The sequence below is a fragment of the Arvicola amphibius genome, chromosome 13, assembly GCF_903992535.2.
Source record: "Arvicola amphibius chromosome 13, mArvAmp1.2, whole genome shotgun sequence".
Taxonomy (NCBI): domain Eukaryota; kingdom Metazoa; phylum Chordata; class Mammalia; order Rodentia; family Cricetidae; genus Arvicola; species Arvicola amphibius.
The window spans coordinates 3,636,506-3,660,276 of NC_052059.1; the positions used below are offsets into that span (position 1 = coordinate 3,636,506).

At 48.1% G+C, this 23,771-nt stretch overlaps 1 protein-coding gene across 1 annotated transcript in view; it reads right to left on the bottom strand.

Moving 5' to 3' along the window:
* Rap2a (RAP2A, member of RAS oncogene family) overlaps positions 1-17,988 on the bottom strand; it is a 29,454-nt gene extending 11,466 nt beyond the window's left edge. Inside the window, exon 1 of the mRNA XM_038310037.1 lies at positions 17,617-17,988. Coding sequence (XP_038165965.1) covers positions 17,617-17,930 — 314 coding nt within the window. The 5' untranslated portion in view covers positions 17,931-17,988. The remainder of the gene's footprint in view (positions 1-17,616) is intronic.
* Between the last annotated feature and the right edge of the window lie 5,783 nt (positions 17,989-23,771).

Sequence of the window (23,771 nt, forward strand, 5' to 3'; positions counted from 1 at the left end):
TGACGGAGGATAGGACCACAGACTGGGAGCAGGAAAGAGAACGCAGGGGCTGAGCATATGGAAGGCGCTGCTGTGCATCCAGCTATGTGTCTGAAGGTATGTGTGCTCAACTGCATGAAGGGGATACCTTAATAAAAAATAATACCTAAACAAAATCCTCACTTAAGCGGGATAGCAGAATAACCTTCAAGACATTGAGGGTATACGCATGTGGGGTGTGGTGCTTCAATAATATAAAACGCAGATGGGTTGATTAATTAATTACTTCACTGACTCCTGCCCATCATAAATTCAACTTCTGTGCTGCTGACTTTCTGTCCTACTGTGTACGCTGACGCCACAGAGCCGTGTGCTGCCAGGCGTACAAAGGAGAGCAGCTCTGAAGGCTTTCTTCCCCATCAGGCCCACGACTGCACCCACAGATCTTCTCAGGAGTGCCAGGACGTTCAAAACCATCCACATTAAAATGGGAGGAGAAACTGTGGCCGGGATGTAAAATAAATGAATAAATTTAATTTTTTAAAAAAGGGAAATGAAACTATGCTTATATTCAATCTGGCCCTTTGTCATTAGAAATGGGGATTACTCATGCCAGAAACGTGTATCTGTGAGGAGATGTTTGCAACTGCAGGCCTGAAGCCTCGTCATTTAGAAACTGAGTGGGAAAACGGAACAAACGGGTTGATTCTGCTACAAGCGCCACAGGTGAAATCACAAGAAGAGAGAAGGGACAGCTGTTGGCAGACTCGTTCCTATAGGTGCCTTTGGGCTCCAAATTAAACCAAACAATTGAAAAATCAGTCAAAAGGTAGACAGACTTCTAAACACACAGTTTTATCAGAAGGGGGAAGGTCATTCAAACACCGTCTCACCTCTTAGTTGAATGCTGAAACCTGGAATTTCTGGTTAAAACAGGCTGACACCGGATGTGACAAGGCCGAGCCAGCGGCTAGAATGGGAGCTGCCTCCACAGCACCGGGCTGGGCTCGGAGGGCACACCTCCTCAGCAGTTCAGCTACTCAGTTCCCCTGAAGAGGGCGCGCCCAGAGATGCTGGCAAACTGAAGAGCTGAGGCTTTAGGAGCTGAGAACAAGGAGCGTCTAACTGGGAGACCACGTACTATCGTAAAAAGTCTTACACATAGCTCTCTCCTTCCTGCAAGCCACCGAGCAGAAGAGCCCCCACCACACCCCAAGAAAGATCTAAAGCCAAGAGCCATGAGATGTGGCTGTTCATGCCGATGATCTTAGTGCTGGAGAGGCTGAGGTGGGAGAACTCTGTGAGTTCAAGGTCAGCTTAGGCTACAGGGAGTTCATGCCTCACAACAAAGCAAACAAAAACACCACAAAAACCAAACAAGCAAAAATGCTGAATTTCAACAATTTGCATTTCTAGTAAACAAAGGTTATGACATTAATGGAGTCAGCATTTATTCTCCCCAGTAAGGAATTCCCCAGGAAGGAAACCCTTCCTTTAGGAGGGGAAGAGGGCATCAGGCACGCGCACCACCCTCGGTCCGCGGTCGCCAGGCTGACTGGTAAGGTCTGTGAGGACAGACGTGAGCAAGGGATGCAGGAGGCGGCCAATGGGAGGAGAACGAGTGGGAGTGAAGGAGACGGAGCTGATGATTACAGGCAGAGCGAGGCTCCTCACAGCAGCAAACAGAAATGACAAGTGACAGACACGTGACGGAGCTGTAAGTCAACACTCACGTAAAAACATACGCAGACAGTTATAAAGAAAACTACTGGGGCGTGGGAGAGCGCGAGGTAGGGTGGGGGTCTCTAACCATCACCAAGTACGGGACAGGAGGGGTGTAACAACAGGCCTCGCGGAGCAGTGATTACAGGGACGGGGCGGAGCAGGGGTTACGGGACGTGAGAAAATCCATCCCGTAATTTTCATATGCACAAACCGTTCATTTCTAATGTAACTCACAGCTGAGCTCCAGTCTCTGACAGCTCTAATCTATTCCTCACCCCCTCTACCTTCCCCTCTTCACCAATTCCATGGCCACTAACTTAAAGCCTTGCTTTTACAGGCCACAACCCATACCAAGTACCCTATAAAAATATGTGTGGCTCCATGACACCTGGAGAAAAGCTTACTCCTAGGCTAATAGTCACGGCTGGTCATTTGGTCACTGGCTGGAACAAACACAGAGGGCAGAGAACACAGAAATGGGTTTGGTCTTACGGAACTAGAAGGATGTTTGTTTACTTGGATATGCTGTCTGCCTTTCCCCAGCCCTGGCTCTTTGCTTGTGAGACAGAAATAGTAACTTATAACGTTAATGACAATGAGAGCAACAGCATTACTATCAGCCAGCACCGACAGAGGGCCGGTATGTGCCAGACTCTGCACTGGGCATTCCCATCAAGTATCCACTACAGCACTACGGCTAGTGCAAACTACCAGAGGGCTGCTAGCTCGTCATCTCGGGTCCCCAGACTGTTAGCAAGCCAGTGCTAAGATCTCAAGTGCCGCGGTACAGCTATCAAGAATGCGCCACACCTGTGCTGGGCGCCGTTACATTCTCTGGTCCAAGTATGTCCAACTCTACTAAGACTAAAAGTCATTCATTTCCATGGAAAAGAGAAAAATAAGAGACATTATTTCCCAATATATGCAAGCTGACAATCCAGCCTCTTCCACAAACAAGTACTCTCCCTTATTCTAAGATCTTTCTTCTCACCACATACTGCCGTCACCAGACAGGAGCCATGGCTGTGATGTAAGACAATGTGGGACACACAAGAAGAGAAGCAGCGCCAGCTCTGCGGTGTTAAAGTGTCAATACACACAAACCAGCGGTGCTGTGTCTGCATCATAGCTGTGCCCACACGGCCATGGCCCGCAGCCGTGTCCCACCACTGGGGCTGCTTCTTGATGCTCACAGGTACTCGTGCAGGACAATAAGGGATGGATGTCGAATCAGGAGTTTCCTCATGACCTTCAGGCTGCTTCAAGTGGCAGACATGTCGCTGAGACCATGCAAACATATGGCCTTTATATGTGATTGCTCAGACGGATTTATTAAGGGTCCCTGAAGACACGGGGAAAGGGGAATGGTCAAAACACGCATGCAATGACCCAAAGGGACCTTGTTCATAAATTCAACTAACATTTGCTGAGGTTTTTTTTCTATATTCCAAGGTGCTGGATGTCAAAGCTGGTGCAGAAAAACACTGTACACGGAAGAAGCTTTTTTTAGTAACATAAATGAGATGGTCTATACCAGCTGTTTTTATAAACAAACACAAGGCTACACGGAAGGGCGAGCAGAGGCAAAGGTTCACACACTCAGATTTTCCTGCTGACTCTCTAATATGCTATACCCTTTAAAAATACACTAATGAACAGAATTTTTCAAAAGATTTTCTTTCAATTATGTGTCTGTGAGGGGGATGTGTGCGTGTGAGCGCAAAGACACGGGGGGACCTGAAGGATGGTTCCAGCTCTCTCGGGTCCAGAGTTACAGGCAGTTGTGAGCTGCCAAGAATTGAACTCAGGGCCCCTGTAAAAGCAGTGAGAGTTCTTAACTGCTGGGTCATCTCTCCAGCCTCGAATATGCTATACTCTCAATATGAGTAAATACGGTCTTTAAATTACAGTCCTGCCTGAACAACTGAATGACACCAGGTAAATTCCAAGGGCAGACGGCAGGGGGTTTGGGCCATCTTTCAAGAGTTCAGTCGGTCCGTCCGTCCGTCCGTCCGTCCATCCATCCATCCATCCATCCATCATGTCTTTATCTTCAGGAAACATTTTTAAAGATATGACTGTTTTTTAAATATTTAAGAAGAAAAACAAATATTCAAAACCAAAACCAACAAAGCTTGCCTGAACCACCTTCCTAGACTCCACATTGCTGGTCGTGATTTGGGCAGCACTTCAGTTTCTTGTCCCACATCCCGTTAACTGGGGTCAGTCCGAGGTGCTCAGCTAGGGTGGGTGGGACAGTCGCCGTGGTAAGAATGGAGGAAGACAGCCCCTTCGTGTAGCTGCAAGGCCTCGAAACAATGGGCTTCCTACATGTCTGAAACATCAGTTCAGGGGATGAGGAATCCAAGTGAAGTGGCTGGACCTTGCAGAATGGCCCCTTACTGGCTGGGCATCTCCTCGGCATAATTAATGTTCAGCCCATACTCAAGGAGGACTAATAAATGCTTTTTCTCAATGGAAATTGTATCAACGAATCATAGCCATCTTTAGCTCACTTAGTTAAAAAAAGAACGTGCTTTTGAAACTGACCAAATTTCTAGCTCATGAGGATTAACCAAATGACCAGAAGCAGTAAGGGTGCTGGCCAGGTCAGGACTTGCAGTCACATGCAGAAACGCATGCACACACTGAACTCACACGGTTCTGGGAACAGAGTCTGAGTTCGAATCAGGGGCAACCACACGATCCCTGCGCAGACCGGGGTATTGCTGAGATGGAAGCAAAGTACAGCAGGCATAGCCTCAAAGGCCAGGGACGCAGAGACATTCGGTCACCTCTCGAGCAGGAGTGCTCTTTCAAAGGGAGTCAAGGGACTACTGGAAGCCATGGCCTACGAAGGAAAGGATGAGCCGTGAGGGCAATGGGAGAAACCTCCTTCTCAAACAGCCATGTTTTCCAACAGAGCCAGACGGTGTGCTTGGGTGGCCCTAACGGGAAACACGCTCTACCTGTCAGACAGGGGGGTGAGCACCAGCAGGCCGGCTGGCTGCTGAGGTGATGCCGCTAGTGGATGGTTATAGCACGCCGTGCTCAGCCCATGCATCCGTACGGGGGAGGATGCTCTAGATCACCCTTCCTGAGTAAGGCAGCTCAACTCCACCCCTGGTCAGTGGTCACTGAGTGGAAGAGCAGGCTCCAAGCCAGAGTAACAAAGTTAAGCCTTCCGTGTTAGCATTATTAAGCAAAGGCTGAATACAAGGCACTGAGCCTTCTCTCAAAGACAAAACAAAACTACAAATCTGGAGCCCGGCTCACTTTCTAGCGAGCTTTCATGCGTGGGCGCCGTTTGTTAGTTAGTGTCCTGACAGGTTTCACGTGTGTACGCATGGGATTCTAGCCAGCCTTCAGGTGTGCTTGTGCTTAACAACAGGTCCTAAGGGCATCTGGTCCTCGACTTTACTGACGGAGGTCACTGATGGCCAAAGCTGTTTAGACTGCTGGTTCCGAAAGCCAGACAAGGAAACAGTGTGAGCAAACACGGGTTACTAGGGAGAGAGGGAAATTATAATCTGGATAGAGGAGATAAAAACATTCTGAACATCCACCCATTGTGCTCTGAATGTTGAGCTTTCCCACAACTTACAGGTTGAACTTCATCCCCAGTGTGACAGAACTAAGACATAGTGACTTTGACGGGTGATTGGCTACCCCGTGAAAGAGACCCTTAAGCACCCTTAGAAAGCGGTCAAGGGGGCTCAGTTTTTCTCTTCCAATTTCACGGAGATGCAGAGAGAGGAGGCCTCTACGAACAGGCCCTCAGGAGATACCGGGTCTTCTGGTATCTTGATTCTGGATTTTCTACCCTCCAGAACTGTGAGCAATGCATTTCTATTATTTACAAATTACCCAGGCTATAGCAGCCCCAGAGGACTAGGGCACTGACCAATGTAAATATGTAACTGTTATTATTCCTATAGATAGCTTTCTGATTTTAATGACTTAGAACGAGTGAAAGATTCCCCAAGAAAGGTGGCCTGATAAAGCAATGTTGCTGGTGGGAGATATTCTGAAAGTTAAAAATCAAGCTGTTTTAAAGTCTGTAGTCTGTATACGTTAGAACTGTCAATCTATACTCACTGACAGTGCATTCTGGCACACCGGCTAAAGATAGCACCCTTCATTTCTTCTGCATAACGCCCAGGGCAATGCTATGCAAATGAGGTGGCTTAAGCCATATTATTTGATGTTGACAGTTATGATTTTTATACAAAGTCAGATAAAACTTTTTCAGGAACAGGTTTACTAAGAAAAACCTGTCAACACTTTACTATATATAACCAGCCACAGAATGTTGTTACCTTTAAGCACGCAGGGCTTTCAGCATTTATGAAAAGGTCTACTATCATCTCCAACTTCTCAAGATGAAAAATGTTATTTAAAAATACTAATACTCTATAATGATTACTTTTTTGTGTATCATTTTGTAATTAAAACACGTATACTTAAAACCATTACAATTTCTTCTCAGCTAAGAAGTCCTTGTCACCAGGGGTGGCAAGGACCCAGAATTCAAAGTGGCACAGGTCTGTGGTACAGGTCTCATTACACGCCCCATGAGGCTAGAGAGGAGGAGCAGGTGATGGAACCGTGGCTCGGATTAGCTCCACGTCACTTCTAGCCAGTCCTGAGAAACCACACACTCTTAGAAGGGCCTGGGTTTACTCCCTCTTTCCGTGATTTTTCTCGAACCTTTCTTATTGGTAATCTGGGACTGTAGTGTAAAGAAACATCTATGCTCACTGTTTCTTTAGTTATTGCTCATCCCCATGACGCAGATGAAGAGACTGAGATGCAGAGAGAGCTGACTGCACAGCCAGCCGGGGCTGGAGCTCACGGTCTCCACAGACGGAAAGGCAGGATAAATATGCACAATCAAACTCCATATTTGAGAAGTATACAGACTATTTTGAACATTCATTGAAAACTGGAAGATGAGCATATTCAGAATCTATAATAAAATGATATAGCGATTGACAGGGGAATATACTAATATTTCACTTAGCCGTAAAGACATCTGGTAAAGTAGAAAATATTAATATGCATTGAATAATTAATATGATACAGGATTTCCACTCTGAATTATTAACTTCTGAGGTGACAGAAAGTATGAGGAACAACTCCCTTACATTAAACGTGTTAAGCAAAGGCTTACAATGTGCCTCCTGGGTGGTTTTACTAAATGACTGGAAGTTCTCCACAACCACGGTCGTCTTCACCCATTTACTGACTCAACACCACCCTGAACCAACACAGCAGCCCTCCCAACTGTCTCAGCAAATACGTGAAGTACCAACTGAATAGTCCTGAACTGAACACGAGGGACCAGACGCACTTCAGATGGTTGATTTTGGGAGGTTTGCATGGATGCAACCCACATCTAAGCATGAAATTCATTAAGTTTCCAACACATCTTAGACATGCAGCTTGCACAGTATGTGCAGTGCACCTATGATCTGAGCGCAGGTGTCATGAGAGCATGACGTCAGGTGTGGGGCTCTTCTGCTGAGCCGTCAGGCTCAGGGTTAGGAACATGAGATCATGACGTCAGGTGTGGGGCTCTTCTGCTGAGCCGCCAGGCTCAGGGTTAGGAACATGAGATCATGACGTCAGGTGTGGGGCTCTTCTGCTGAGCCGTCAGGCTCAGGGTTAGGAACATGAGATCATGACGTCAGGTGTGGGGCTCTTCTGCTGAGCCGCCAGGCTCAGGGTTAGGAACACTTTTGGGTTCAGATGAAATTCTAGAGGGAAGATGCTCGCCCTGAACAGCATCCCTCGCTCGGCCTCAGGCTGAGACCGGCAGGAGCAAGCTTTCCTTACTGGAGGAACAGGATTACATTACTCAGCACTACCTCTGCCTGTAGCTGTGATCCAGCTCACACCCGGAAGTATTTTGTCTTCACCTTCTGAACTAGCACACCATGTAGGAAGCCGGGAGAACCAGAGAGGAGAACTGGTTCACAGCACCAGTGTCTACTGCGTGAAGTGACCTGAGCCGGTTGTCTCCACACTGTGCAGTGAGAGCACTCTAGTAGGTCATGGGGAGCACTTGGAGAACAGAGCAGAAAAGGACAGAGCAGGCACCAACAACACGGCTAGTTTAATGGCATGCAGGGCTCCGTCCTTGTGCGTCTGTGCACTGGTCAGAGCAGAAAGTGGAGGTGGGCCTTGTGTAAGAAAGCATGAAGGCAACCAGTGGACGGCTAAGAGACTTCCCATATGGTGTTCTCATTACTACAAGAGTTTCAAACACATAAAAGTTGTAAGTCATTGAAGTTCTCATCAAAATGCCAGTTTGGGGTATGCCTTTAAATCTTACATATACCATAAACAGGAAAAAACAACAACAAAAACAAAACACCCTCCAAAACGCAAACAAAAAAAAAAAAAGCCAAATCCCTCAAACTACACCCTACCTACCCCATTCAGTGACTGTGTTTCGACATCATCAACAGGGTTGTATAATTTAAGCCTGCCTATTTAACCAGCTGCAACCTATTTTAAACACCATATTCAGAAACACTCTTCAGCAACATGTGATTAAAAATACAATTCCAACATTCAGTATTTCGCTGCATCCAATTTCCAATGCTGACATGTGATAGGGCTTCTCCAGCCATGACCTTAATAAAACATGCTAATAACTGACTCCAATACCCATGACCTCACTTTACCTCACATACTTCAAAACATCACCTCCAATACCACTATCAACCTTCAATTTAAACAGAAATTTATTAAGAACTGGACTCTGTTATGGGGCAATGATGCCCACCAGACACCAGAGGCTAAATAATTAAAAGCCCAGGGCAGGAATGAGTGACTTCTTTTAGCTGTCGGCCAGTGACGTCTCACAGGCCGTGGAACCTCACAAGGTACTGCCAGTGCTCTTGGTTCCTCCATAACGGAACTGCAAGATACCACACGCTTGAGTTACAGTCATGGTGAAATAAAGCCTTTGGCTAGTCTTCATGATGCTGCAAGGAGCTGTGAACACAGCCAGAGGAGAAAGATAGTCACCAGTCACACTCAGCTATGAACCCTGGGAGCTACAGCAATGACTGGCCTGACAGGCCACACCCACTGAAGCAATAACAGCACAAACACTGCAAGATGTTTGATTGCACTTAAGTCCCATTCCACAGCGTGCACCACTACTGGGCACGCAGAGAGACCGGCCATAGACCCTCAGGAGACCCTGCTGGTATGCTGCTAACTGACGTGAGGATTAAACCTTTTCCTACTGCTTTAGACATACAGACCGCACCCCTCCACTCTCCTGAGGTGCAGAGAACACAGTACTAGAGAATTCCCAGCTCTCAGGGGAGCATATATTCCATCACCACCATCAGCCCAAGCCTCAGGGATCACTGCAGAAGGCGGAGGCAGGAAGCCAAAGGGTCAAGAGGTGGCAGATGACTATAAACAGCCTTATTATCTAGACAGAGCTCAGCAGCTATACCTCTGATCTCAGAGTGGAGACAGAACCTGGGCAAGCTGAAACAAGCGGTCAGACCGAATCCCACACGAGACTACAAAGTGCCATCCCTGGCCACTGAACTACTGGCCACTCTTAGCTGTTGGAGAGGGAGAGACAGCTTGCTCCAAGCCAGCGGCTCTCAACCTGTGGGCTGCGGCCCTGTGGGGGAAGAACGACCCTTTCACAGGTATCGAATGTCAGATAGCCACATTACGATCCTTAACAGTAGCGATATTGCAGTTATGAAGTAGCGATGAAAATGGTTTTATAGCTGGGATCACAACGTGAGGAAGAGCACTGGAGGGCCACAGCCTTGAAGGTGAGAACCACCGCTCTAAGTCTGCCTTGCTCCAGCTAAGGCGCACACACCCAGAAACACCTGGCCAGCATGGCTTAGCTGCAACACATTTTCAAAGGACACAAAGCTGGGTGTGTAGGAGAGGGGGTGCATTTGGGAAGGGGAGGTGAAGAAGGAGTGTACATGGGATCAACAGAATTAACTTAAAAAATCAGGCTCTGTTTGGTTTTTATTACAGCTTTCACACAAGTAGAATAAAGGTGATGTTGTTGGATTAGGGCTACTATTCCCAAAGACATTTACATTTTTTTTTTAAAAGTGGAAAGCTAAAAAAAACAAAAACAAAACAAAAAGTAAAACGTTAAGCTGTGCCTGGGCGATGGTGGCGCATGCCTTTAATCCCAGCACTCGGGAGGCAGTGGCAGGCGGATCTCTGTGAGTTCGAGACCAGCCTGGTCTACAAGAGCTAGTTCCAGGGCAGGCTCCAAAGCCACAGAGAAACCCTGTCTCAAAAAACCAAAAAAAAAAAAAAAAAAAAAAAAAAAAAAAAAAAGTTAAGCTGTTTCGTATCCAGTATATACTATTATAAAATTATAGTGACTTTTCCAGGTATTTTTGATTTCTTTGAATTTTACATGCATATTTATGTTTTATTTACATGCTTTTAATATTTTTTCTGCATACTATGAAATTTCCATTAAAAGGTAGGCATTGTGGCACATACTGTTAATCCTAGCACTGGGAGGGAGAGGTAAAATCTCTGTGGGTTCCAGGCCAGCCTGGTCTACAGAGTGAGTTCCAGGACAGGCTCCAAAGCTACAGAGGAACAGAGGAACTCTGTCTTCAAAACAAAACAAAAAACCAAAAAAGAATAGAGAACAACAGCTAAAGAGGAAAGTCAAAATTCCACAGCAGCCCCGAGGAGCCTCCCTAGAATCTGGAGACAGTGACTACAGGGAAAGTGTGCATGAGAGAAAATCCTTGACGAAGTCTCAAGTCAAGTACAATGTGCGCGGTTTTATGCAACAGTCCTGTTAGAAATATGCATAAATGTGAACTGTACTTCACTTCAGCGTGCCATGTGTAACCGTGCACAGCCATTGACCCATCCAAGGGTTTTCACCACTATTAATATCAGCAAATAAGACTCCAATGCTGTCAGGTCTTCCTATTGGCTGTGCTGATCTTCCTTAATGTTAATTAAGCTTAAAAATCCCAATCCTAGAATAGCCAAGAGAAAACTATTGTATCGTAATAATATTATGTAACATTTACAATGCAGCAAAAGCAAGTTTCTCCCTCAAGAGGAAACACAAACCAACCAACTTGGGAACACAGAAAGCAACTCATAGACAAAGCCTTCATTATGCAATGAGTTGAGTCCTACAGACTGTTAACAAAACTCAGGTACCTAAGAATCTGCTAAGGAAATCCACCTTAAGCACCCTTGGAGCACCTGGGCAATGGCTCGAGGTAAAGGAATGAAGAGATTTACAGGCCTGGCCACGGCTTGGGTGGCGGTTCCACTGCAGTGTGGAACACCAAAGAAGATGATGTGTACACCTGTCCATGCAATAAACTCATCTTCAAAGAGCAAGCTCTCTTCGGATTATTTTTAAAGTATATTTAGGTTTTTAACTACTTAAGTCCTTGAATGAAAGAAAGATAAGGAATTAGGCACCTAAAACTCTTTTTATTCTGTACTTAGGGTACAGAATAAAATATTGTTGAAGGTTTCAATGCTAATATTCTATTTTATAACCACAACTGTTACGGTGTTTGTCTCTTAGTTTTGTGTTTAAATGGATCAACATTTCCTATTACTCTCTTTCTCCATATTTAAATTCCTTGTTCTATGTTAGGCTGTCAGATTTGTCATCAACTTTTTATGACACAGAGTCATTAATTTTAAAAAGTGGCTCACAGCTATTAGGCCCTGTACCTTCCAAGCCTAGCTTTGGATTCAACACTGGCTTCTGAGAAGGGCCGAACACCTTGTCCGCAATCTAGAACACCTGGTGGCCATAGCCTAGCACAATGTATGCGGTCTTCACTGTTCGCCATGTGACTGACTCTCCAGCTCTGCCCATAACTATTTGCATTTCTCATCTCTGTTCCAGCCACATCTATTCGTTTCTGCTGCACACAGTAGGTTTCACCTAATCTCAGCCTGAACTAGGCAGAGCTTTTCACATCGTGCAAGATCTGACCCTCAAGGCCTTTTCTAGTATCCCCATTATTAGACACAGGAGTGCTCTAAGGAAGACCATCTCAGCTGAAACCCCCAGCTATTCCACACTGATCTTATTCCCTCGTGTTCAGATGTGAAGGGCGCTTCTGACCTGTCTCTCTCCTACAACTGGATGGATCCAATCCCGACAGACACCGTGCTAGCTCACGACCTTTATACACCACACAGATACTATATTATACTAGTTAAAACTGCCGTCCTTAAAACAGAAGGGCCATTATGCTGATCATCTCACCCCATTACTACTTCTGCAAAGTTCTGGTTACCGCTCTTCAGCAGAGGCTTAAGTCCACAGACTGAACCTTCCAGCATTAAGTTTTACCATCTGGAACCTCACCTCCCACAACACATCCATGGATGTTTCTAGTTTGGTCAGTGAGGTCTCTTTAACATTCTGAAACTACTCCACGCATCTCCCGTGCTACCTCTTCCATCCAGAAGACACCCCCCTATTCTTTACAGTTCACCAGACATCTGACATCTTCCTTGCTGGCCTAACTTGAAACACTCTTACAAATCGACTGGAAACACCAAAGTGCCCGGGGAAACTGAGTCCAAACACTTTTCTTTTGAAGCTTCCTCTTCCACCGTATTTTTACTGTTCCCGTACGCGTGTGGTTGTGCTAGCCACCTGGGCTCAGAGCTCTGCGAAGAGGCTTACGAGTCATCCCGCAGCAAATGCTCATGAGAGGTACGAAACAAAGGGAAGAACAGAGGCTGCAGGCTGCCTTGGTGGGGTTGGTCTACGTGAGAAAACCGGACAGCAAGCCATTCAGCTGGGTAAGAGGAGAGGGGCTTCTCTAGGCTGAGGGGGTGAAAGAATGAGTAGAAATGGACTCTGTCGAAAGCTGAACAGGTTCTAGGGCAGAAGGAAAACCCGGAAAGAGAAAGAGCGTTCTGAGCAACTAAAAGTGGACACACTGGTGGAGCGGGTGTCTGCACAGCCACGGAGGGACCAGAGCGTGCTTGGACGTGCAGGTCAGGCTCGGAGTCTGGGGGCTACAGCCTATGATGTGCATCCCGAGATACTTCAAGTCAGGACCACAACCAGCCCTGGAGCACATACAAACAGGAAATTAACCACTAAGAACTCTGGTTTATTAAAATATATGTGCTTACTACTCTTTGTTTTCTGATCCAAACTCAAAAAAGAGGAGGAGGAGGAGGAGGAAGAAGAAAGCACGACTTACACATGAAGGCAATTTTCAGAGGTTCGCTTCGTTTGAGAAGAAGCCCTGTGGCGTGTGTGTGTGTGTCTGTGTGTGTGTGTGTGTACAATGAAGAGACCATGGGCACTATAGAGAAGGCTCATTTGGTAAAGCGTTTGCCATCTAAGCATTAGAACCTGAGCGCAGAACCCAGAACCCCCTTAAACTAGTACTTGAGAAGGCAGAAGGAGAAAGGGCTCACAGGAGAACACTTGCGGCTCCAGCAGAAAAACTGAGTTTGGTTCCCAGCACCAACATGGCCGCTTAAAACTACGCCTAACTACAGTTCCCTGGAGGCCCAACGGCCTCTGACCTCCGTGGCACACGTACGTATTTGTTGACCAACACTCATACACATAAAATAAAGATAACTACATCATTTTTAAAGGTAGATGGCTGTGGTGGTTTTAAAAAGAATGGCCCTATAGGCTTCTGTACCTGAATGCTTAGTCACTAGGGAGTGGGACTATTTGAAAGGATTACAAGGCGGGGCTTGTTAGGGCAAGTGTGTCACTGGGCTCTGAGGCTTCACAAGCCCACGCCAGCTGCAGGTGCCCCTGTGTGCCTGTGGATGAGGATACAGCTCTCAGCTACTTCGCTGGTGTCCTGCCTGCCGCCACACTCCCCACGATGATGACACGGAGTAAGCCTTGGAAACGTTAAGTTTCCAGTTAAATGTTTTCTTTTATATGAGTTGCCGTGGTCATGGTGTCTTCATGGCAACAGAACGGTAAGACAATGGCTCTGTGGGGAAAGGTGCCTGCTGCACAAGTCGTAGTGACCTCCACACACATATATATGTAATAATAAAAACATTCTTGTAACAAGAAATGAGGCATAGAGCAAATGAACCAGACACATGTCAACTCTGGCTTCTACATGAATGCACATATAAGTATGCATGTATGTACACATATATGACGCTGAAGGAAATTTTAATTTTAAAAACAAAATAGTCCAGAAGGTATCGCTCCTCTGCTGCCACGCTCCATATGAAACCAGTTACAGGTTCATCCTCTTGTCTCCCACAGGGGAAAACAGTTTACAAAACCAACAGAATATCTCCCCGTGACTAATTTACATTGCTCTTCAGTCTGGTTATTTCAAACTGGGATTACAAATACGAGGTATTTCCTCCCAAACTGCAATGACAAATCAGGGGTAAAACTAACGGAAGTTAGAGCGGCTAAGAGAATGACAGCAAGAACTCTTAGTAATGTCTGTGTCCTGAGGGTCATACTGGGCACCTTCACACGTGGCGTCAGGTCACTCTAGTGATGTGGAGACACACATGTGCTGGGCACCTTCACACGTGGCGTCAGGTCACTCTAGTGATGTGGAGACACACATGTGCTGGGCACCTTCACACGTGGCGTCAGGTCACCCTAGTGATGTGGAGACACACATGTGCTGGGCACCTTCACACGTGGCGTCAGGTCACCCTAGTGAAGACACACATGTCCTGGGCACCTTCACACACGTCGCATCAGGTCACCCCAGTGACCTTCACACATGTGGCATCATGTCAGCGTAGTGACTCTGAGGGGTACATGCTATTTTCCATTTCACAGAAAAGGAAACAGGCCTATAACATCAGCAAGCCCTTCCCTAAAGCATATGTCCCTAAGACTGTGCAGCCCAATACAGTAGCCTATGGCACTATGCACTTGAACAGTAATGTGGGAGGTCCTTCTGTGTATGTGTTACCTTTATTGGTTAATGGATAAAGCTGTTTTGGCCTATGGCAGGGCAGAATCTAGCCAGGCTGAAAGAGATATAGAGAGCAGGCAAAGTCAAAGAGACGCCATGTAGCTGCCGAAGAAGAAAGATGCCGCCAGAGTCTTACCGGTAGCCTCATGGTGATATATCGGTTCATAGAAATTGATGAATTTAAGGTGTAAGAGTTAGTTAATAAGAAGCCTGAGCTACTAGGCCAAGCAGTGTTGTAATTAACATAGTTTCTGTGTAATTATTTGGGACCAGAAGGCTGGGAACAAATAAGCACTGCCTGTTCACAGAACAGTGGTTAGTCCCAACAGTTTTCTAAGGCAGCAAAGTAAAATATCTGATTATTTTAATATGAAATGACATTAGCTTATATTTAGTTGGTTAAAGAAATGTACTATTAAATTACTACTTCTTTATGCTCATTTTAAACATCAGCTACCACAAATTTTCTACTTGTCCACGTGGTCCACACCTTCTCTCCAACAGTGTGGCCCTAGCACGCACACTGGAGGTTGGAGAGGCCAGCAGACGCCAAGCTGAGAGACAGACCTGTATAGAAGAGGCTATAAGGATTCAAAGAGATCTTAAGAATCCTCTTTATCAGTGACTGGTCATAGGTCAGGTATCGAATCTCTGCATTATGGCCCTTTAAGTGATGCCCCAAACTGCTGTATGAAATATGTAAAGTAGACAGATGACACACAATGAGCAAGGGAGACATGGATTACTGAATGCTTCCTAGAGCAACTGGTTAGTTAAAACTGCCCCCCAAAGAGTAGAAAACCCACTTCTTTTGAAAAGCGTGTTTTACTATCTTGTAAGGCACCGCCTACCTAGCATTTAAGAATGCCTTCTCTACGGAAACGTAATCAAACAGCCTGCAGTTCACCCTCTCTGTTAGCCTTGAGCTGGTAAGATGCCATGGACCCACAGGTAAATGATGAACTTAGGGTGAAGTACAGAAGGAAGGACTTAGAAGTAGGTGCCCAAGCCCTAGGTGGGCATTTTAGTCTCAGTTCTCCACTGGCAGAGGCAGGAGAATCTCTGTAACTTCGAGGATAGACTGTTCTACATGGCGAATTCCAGGATAGCCAAGTCAACACAGAGAGACCCTGTCTCCAAAAAGAGAAGGAGGAGGAGGAGGAGGAGGAGGAGGAGGAAGAAAGAAGAGGAGGAGGAGGAGAAGAAAGAAAGAAAGAAAGAAAGAAAGAAAGAAAGAAAGAAAGAAAGAAAGGAGTCCCAAGAGGTTCTCATGACACGACTCTCTATCCCAGTGGAAAATGCCACTCAACTCTAGTTCAGTTCCACAATGGTCTTCTTACAACAAAGTTGAGACCAGTGAGTCCGAGTGAGCAGAAGCCTAGCCTACTGTCCTGAGTGCCAACCGACTGCTTCAATCAAATCAGCCCATTATTATAACTGACGCCGGTCATCCCACCCAGTGTTTCGGCAGGCTCCTGGGTTCAAGTCACTCCTGCGCAGATGTGTGAGGATGGACTGAGGCGTGGAGGCCGGACAGCTGCAGTGCTCAGATCATTATCTGTATCTGTGAACAACTTCGAGAACATGCATTGATGCACCCACACATGTGCACACGTGTGTGGAACAACTTCGAGAACATGCATTGATGCAGCCACACGTGTGCACACATATGTGTGGAACAACTTCGAGAACATGCATTGATGCACCCACGTGTGCGCACACATGTGTGGAAAACAACTTTCTAAAAAAAAAATAAGACTAGAGCAGTTAAAGCTGCAAGAGTTACCAGCTTTGGAAAGAGATCATAAAAATGTCCGCTGGTCTCTAATCTGGAATTTAACACAAGAAGGTAGACACTTTTAGAATGGCTATGGACAAGCACACTCAAGCGGCTGGGAGGGGGTGAGGAGGAGCATGTCCTTTGTAATGAATTTGTGAGTGACCTGCTCTGGGCTCTGAAACGAGCACACCCTAACTGATAATGTAACTGTGTCTATTAAACTTTCCACAGTGACGTCAGATGAACTACAACTACAAGGGCCCTGAAAGGGTACCAGTAGTATTAGTCTAAAAGGGTCAGAAAAGAAAATTATCAGCTAAGAACTGGAAAATGTTGCCAAAACTCTGCCATAACATGTTAGGTTTCCAGTACTTGAAAGTTAAGGGGAAGATAAACCGCATCGACTTGAGAGAAATAAAACAAAACCAAAAATACTGAAGCATTTGTCCCACCAGCCACATCCAAAATGCATTCTTTGAACAGTTTCCATCAGGAAACGCCTATTTGCCTCAATTCCCCCTGCCACAGGAGCCACAGCTTACACCAAACTTCTGTTTGGTTTCCAAGAATAGCTTCCTTCCTTGAGCAGGGAAAGAGGGTAGATTTTTATGGGGTGGGGGGGGGGGGCTGAGTGCTTTCTATGTAAATGTCAAAAGCGTGCTTCTATATTCCAAACCTGCTGAATATTGTGAGATCTTCAAATTATTCAACAATGTGTCTTTAAAGTGTTGCACTAATTCATTTCTGCCAACCTCTTGGCAACATTTCCTCTTTTCCGCGATGAGAAAGGCCCTCCTAACTCGTATTGACAGTCACAGAATACCAGTGTGCAAGTTTTGGCTGTCAAACCTCCGAAGGGTGGATTTGAGCGCGCGCTCGCTTGCTCTGCACAGGCGCGCCTACACTTAGCTCCCCTTTCCCTCGCGCCCACCTACTCATCCCTCCTCTCCTTGCAAGTTTGAAACTTTGTTTTCTCCCGGGTACGAAACGAGCGCTACCAACATCCTAGAGACAAAGGGGCTGAGCTGGTGTTGAACGGGATGCCCAATTTTAGTTGTGAAACAAAGCCCGCAAAGCTGAGCCCCAGGAGGAGGTGGTGCAGCCCGGGCGGGCCGGGGCCGGGGATCGCCGCAGCCTCCGAGCCCCCGCGCGCCCCGCTCTGCTCACCGCTTCACGCGGATGATCTGGTCCCGCATGGGCTTGATGTCCTGGAAGCTCTGCTGGTTGACCAGGCTGTAGACGAGGATGAAGCCCTGGCCGTTCTTGATGTACAGGTCCCGCATGGACGCGAACTGCTCGGTGCCCGCCGTGTCCAGGATCTCCAGCACCGACGGCGACGAGTCCACCTCGATCTCCTTGCGGTAGAAGTCCTCGATGGTGGGGTCGTATTTCTCGATGAAGGTGCCGGTCACGAACTGCACGGTCAGGGCGGATTTGCCTACCCCGCCCGAGCCCAGCACCACCACTTTGTACTCGCGCATCGTCCCTGCGCGGCCGCCGCCGCCGCCGCCGCCCGCGACATAGACCTGCGCCCGCGCGCCGCGCCCGGACCCCGCGGCCCCGCCGCCCAGGCGGACACGCCGGCTCACGGCCGCGCCAGCGCCCTGGACACCGGCGGCGGCGGCGGGGCGGCAGCTCAGCGAGTCGCGGCCCTGGGAGAGAGCGGGCCGAGCCGGGCGGCGAGACAGCCCCGAGGGCGCCGGCAGCGACGGAGTGGAGCGCGAGCCCGAGCCGGAGCCGCCCGAGACACGGGCCCGCAGTGCCGCTCGCCCCGCCCCGCCCCTCGCGCCTCCACGCCCAGCTCCAGCCGCGGCCGCCGCCGCCGCCGCTTCCCGGGCGCTGGAGCGCGCGCCCGAGCCGGAGTCGCAGCGCTGACAGGGGCGGGGCCAGGCGGATGGGGCGGGACCTAGGCCAAGCCACGCCTCTGTCGCCGTCGCCTAGCGACCGGCCGCGCGCTCCGGAGCCGTGCGGCGCTGTACGAAGCTGGTTCCGTAGACGCCTGGCAACACCCAGCCCCGCAGGCCCTCGCGCTGCGCCTGCGCGCTCTTGTCCCCGCCCCAGGCGGTGACGTCGGACTCCCACGCTCAGGTGACAGGAGAGGGGCCGTGGGGACACCGTGCTTGGGGACACCACGACGGGCCGGCGGCCGGCAGAGCGTTAGCTTTGTCCCGTTAAACGTGATGACGTGAGAGGCCACCGCCAAAGGTACAGAAGCAAACCGAAGCCCGGTGTCCGGCCGCGACGGCGCCCGGGCCACGCTCAGACCCGGTCGACGCCCGATGACGTAGCAGGGCCCCACCCACACTCTCCTCTAGCCACGCCCCCTCAGGGTTCGCCCTAAGCCTAGCTCCTCCCACACCTTGACAGGCAGCCGAGGGCGCCTGGAAAACCTGGATCGCGGATCCGCCAGTCATGGTCAGGAGACCTCAGGACACCTCGGCAACAGCCTGAGGGACCGTCTCCGCCGAAGCTTGGCTTCGCCGTGGCCAATCAGGCCACGTTCCTGGACACTGGGCTCCACTCCTGACCAATCAAAAGGCGTCTCGTCTCGATAGCCAATCGGGAGAGAACCCAGTCCTAGACGGAGCCAACGCCCCCTTCCCGGAGCACGGCGGGTCTGGGCGTTTGCGCTTGCGCACGCTCTATCACCCAATCGCAGGTCAGTGGAGGAATGACGGAGGCTAGGCCGAGCCAATCAAAACTCTGCCGGTGCGTCGCCCGGCAAGTCTGGGGAATGGAGGCCATGCCAGCTGCGGGGGCGGGGCGGGCAGGGCAGGCGAGCCTGGCAAAGCGGCGGGCTGCTTTGGCAGCGTAGGGGATGGATTGTGTCTTAACGTCGCCTCCGTGGCATTCTGCCTGGAGATGGGCATGGATGTAGCCCAGGATGCGGGCTGGATCGTGGGCAGATTCGAGAGGACGGGGACTTTTGTCTTGAGGGTGAGAAGTTTTCCCGTCCCTCGGGAGGCGTCCAGCGAGCATCATTTGCTGTGGTCCACCATAGGTGCCTCCTGAAAAGATGTGTTTTCTCCCTCGGTTTTCAAACAGCGTGCCTCTGGTCCCCGAATCTCCGTCACACCCTCCAGCCATAGCCGCGATGTCTGAGAAGTTACACCCTTCAACCTGCAATAACTGGACTTTGCATTTATCTTCATTAAACTATGTCCATGAAATGACGACCCCTGGCCATGACTACCTCGCATTTCTTGAGAATGCTATATTTTCATGTTTCTGTCAGAGCTCGGTGTACCTTTCCACCGCTCCGATTTCCCACAAGGTCACTGTAGAGTGGCTATGGGTCTGAGTTCCTCTAACAGCCAAGCATTTGTTTGCCATCTTTCCCGTCACTTGTCAGAGTACAAATATGTATTCTAATATAGGAGTCCCCGGCTGCGTGTTGTTTCTGAACATTTAAAAAGGATTCCGTATGCTTGAATTACCTAGCTCCAGTTTAACTACAAATGTTCATTTAAAACAATTTAGAGCAAGTGTTCTGTCAAGTTGAGAATGTAAACTACTGTCTCCCCCTCCTTCCTTCACAACCATGGTGCTTGGTTCCAGGACACCTCCGAAACCAAAAACCTGCAGATGCTCAGATCCGTTATGTGAAATGCCGCATTTGGATTTAGCCTGCACAGCCTCCTAGATACCAGTTATTTCTAGATTCCTTGAAAGACCCAATATATTGTAAATGTTAGGCACATGGTTATTGTGAAGGGGAATGAATCAGAAAACAAGCCTATCTCAGTACAGAACACTGTCCTCTACAGCTTTTGAACTGGGTTGATGCACGAATACAGTGGGTTGCTGATGCAGCTCAGTCATTATTTCTGCCTGGTTAGGTCGGTCATTACTTCTCAGTCATGTACTATGAAGATTTAAGAAGTTCAATCTTAGCCAGAGAATAAGGCAGTGAAGAGACATTCTGAGGAAGCATCAGGATGTTCTATGGGAGTTGAAACTGAAGAGGGTCTCCTCATTTTAAGCTAGTCATGTACAGAAATGACTAAAATTGAGGGAGTGTGCCCAGGTGCTTTGTGTCTGATGACTTTGACAGCGATGTTTCAGGACGCTCTGGCTGGATTTTAGAAGCCTAGTTTTCTGTAAGATTGGCATGTTGCTTGGGATTACTTCAGCTCAGTAGCAGCTATGGTCTTCTGAGGAAAGGTGTGTGTTTGGATGCTAACATTTCCAGGTGTATTGGAGATTAACTAGAGCCAAGAAGCGTCACATTTTCTTTGTGGATGTAACAGCCTGTGTTGGTTGCTTTTCTCACTGCTGTGACCAATACTTGACCAAAGCAACTTAAAAGAGGAAGAACTTATTTTCACTCATGGCTCACGCGATAGAGTCTTGTCATGGTTGGAATGGCCTCCTGCGGCCGGAGTGGAGGCCACTTACTTCTGTCTCTGAAGGTCTGGAAGCAGAGAGTGGAGTCCTGGATCTCAAGCCTCTTTCCCTTTTTAATCAGACCAGTTCCCCAGCTAGTAAGACAGTGGCAAATACAGTGAAGGTTGGCCTTCCCTGCCCTCAGTTAATCCTCTGAGAAAGAGCTCTCACGGACATGCCCAAAAGTGTGCCTCAGTATGCCTTAGGCGCTCTTTAATCCAGCCTAGTGGGCAACTGAAAGAAAGTAGCTATCACGGAGTCTGTCCATCCAGTACCGTGCTATGTGGTGGAGCTGAAAATTTACACTGGGCCAGTGATGTGGGGCATGGACTTATATTAGGATTTGGGATCCAGGAGATAACCTTAAGCGAGTCTCTTTCTGATTCCTGATTCCCTCCAGAGTTGTGAGGCTATGAATTAAGGTAAATACAATAAAAGATGATCAAAGTCTGGAGTGGAGGCCTAGTCCCATCACCTAGCATGGCTGGGAAGAGACACTTCTCGGGCCGATCTCCCCGGCAGTTTGTTTTGATCATGTGTAAAGAACATAAACTGTGATGTAGTTGCGGTTCATTTGCATCCCATACTGATGGGCCTCAGTTTTCTTACCTATTACGGGTGAATGGGGACACGGTCCCGACTTGTGATGGCGTGTGGAACTCTGGTTGAAAGGTGGATCGCTATAATAGGAAGGGTGTCAGGGTGGAGTATAGCAGTGCATAGCTCTAATCCCAGTTACTAGGATTTCCAAAAGCAAAGGTTCAAAAATCCAAGGCTTGCCTAGGCTATGTGGCAAGTTCAAGGCCAGGATGGGAAACTTAATAAGGGCTTATTTACACACTAATGTAGCATGAATTCTAATTGTTCTTAATAATAAAATCCAGAATCAGATATTAGGGAATGACAGCTGAAGGATCAGAGAAGCAGTGCAGCCAGTGGCTAGAGAGACCTTCTGCCGCTAACGAATCCTCAGACCAAAAGGGGGATCCTGTCCTCAGACTGCATCCTCGGACTACAGTGAGCTTCTGTCTCCTCCTACCTTATATTCCTCTCTCTGCCCAGCCATCTCATCCTGTCTCCACCTCCCTAGTGCTGGGATTAAAGGCCTGGGATCCACAGTGTTGGGGTGACCTTTGTGTGAGCTCTGTTTCTCTTATAGACTGGATCCATTTCATGTAGCCCAGGGTGGCCTTGAACTAACAGAGATCCGTCTGCCTCTGTCTTCTGAGTCCTGGGATCAAAGGTGTGTGCCACCACTCTCTGGTCTCTAGTGGCTTAGCTCTGCACTCTGATCTTCAGGCAAGCTTTATTTATTAAAAATACAAATGAAATATCACTACACAGCAAGACTTAAAGGGGCTGAGAAAAGGACTCTTGGGAGGACATGTGTTTGGCGTGCAGGGCAGCAGGCCTTAGTTCAACCCTCCAGTACCCTGATCGTGATCACACTCCCTTCTACGCCCATGTAAGCCCTATTGCAACAGCAGTTTCAAAAGCTTAAGTCTTCATCTATGTGTTTGTGGAACAGACAAAAGAAAACGTGCTGAGAGGAAATTCTGTTCTGCCTCAGAAGGGTAAACCTGCTTGGCAGTGGAGACCTAGGACTGAACACTGGCACCGCAGGGTTCCTTTGGCTTCAGACGTGTGTTGCTGGGAGAAAAAATAAAAAAGAAAAAAACGAAAACTTAATTTCTCTTCTCCCCACTGGATCTGAAGGGAGATAGCTCACCTACATCCAGACACCCTCAACTGTCACACTTGTGTTACCATGGAAACCCAGCTCCTTTATTTCTGTAAAAAATGTTGGAAAGGGTGGAATGAAATAGGAAATGCACCACATTTTCTGACTTTGTGAGTTCAGCAGGAAGCAAATGTGCACAGAATCTAACAGGAACAAGTTTGCAATGGACATTTGTGACTTAACTGGCACGTCTGGGTCGTTAGGTCCTGCCTTTTGTTCCCTTCTGGAAAGCCTGGTTGTCTCGTGAATCATAACGGGGAGGACCTGAAGAACATGGAAGGGCACTGAGCTTCTGGCCATGCTGCTGGAGATGATGGAGGGAACAGGGGAACCTTGTAGACCTGGGAGGGAACAGGGGAACCTGTAGGCCTGGGAGGGAACGGGGAACCTGTAGCTCTGGGAGGGAACGGGGAACCTGTAGCCCTGGGAGGGAACGTGGAACCTGTAGCCCTGGGAGGGAAGGGGGAACCTGTAGACCTGGGGCTACTCCCGCAGTTGAGACAAATCTACAGGCATGAAGTGTAGAAAAAGGAGGGGTAAAATAAACATTGTCCTATGAAGTGCTAACATACTGTGGTCCTTCTGAAATGAAAAAGCTGGACCGCAGACACCGTGTGCCATGAGTCCATGAAAGAAATGTACTGGGTGAAAAAAAATGTCAAGAAGGCAACTTTGAGGAGATGGTTTCTGAGAGAGAAGGCTTGATGGATACAGGAGAGAAGAAAAAGCCGGGCGAAGCTCAAGAGCTCAAGGTTCTGAGAGACACAGCTTCAGTGTCATACACGAACACGCCAGCAGTCTCCCTCCACCATTGCCAAAGAAGCTGGGGGGCGGGGGGAGTCAGGCGGGACTGACTGGCCTTTAACAGCAGAGGGTCTGCCTCCTGTGCTTATCCAGAATAAGATACCTGGCTCTGTTCTCGTCAGTACAGGAAGACCACCAGGCTGGGGGTGTCTGGGATCCAGGAACAAGCAAGCAGGCACCTTGTCTGTGACACCAGCGAGAGGTGCTTAGGAAGCAGCAAGTGTTGGAGGGAATTCTCTTCTTGTAAACATTCTCCGAACAGTGAAATGGTATTATATGAATTGGGCATTTGCTATATTTTTCTATATTCTAGGGATAAACAGTTGACCAAACGAGCTTTAGTCTAGCAGGAAATATAAACATACTATCAGTTACATTTATAATAGCTGTG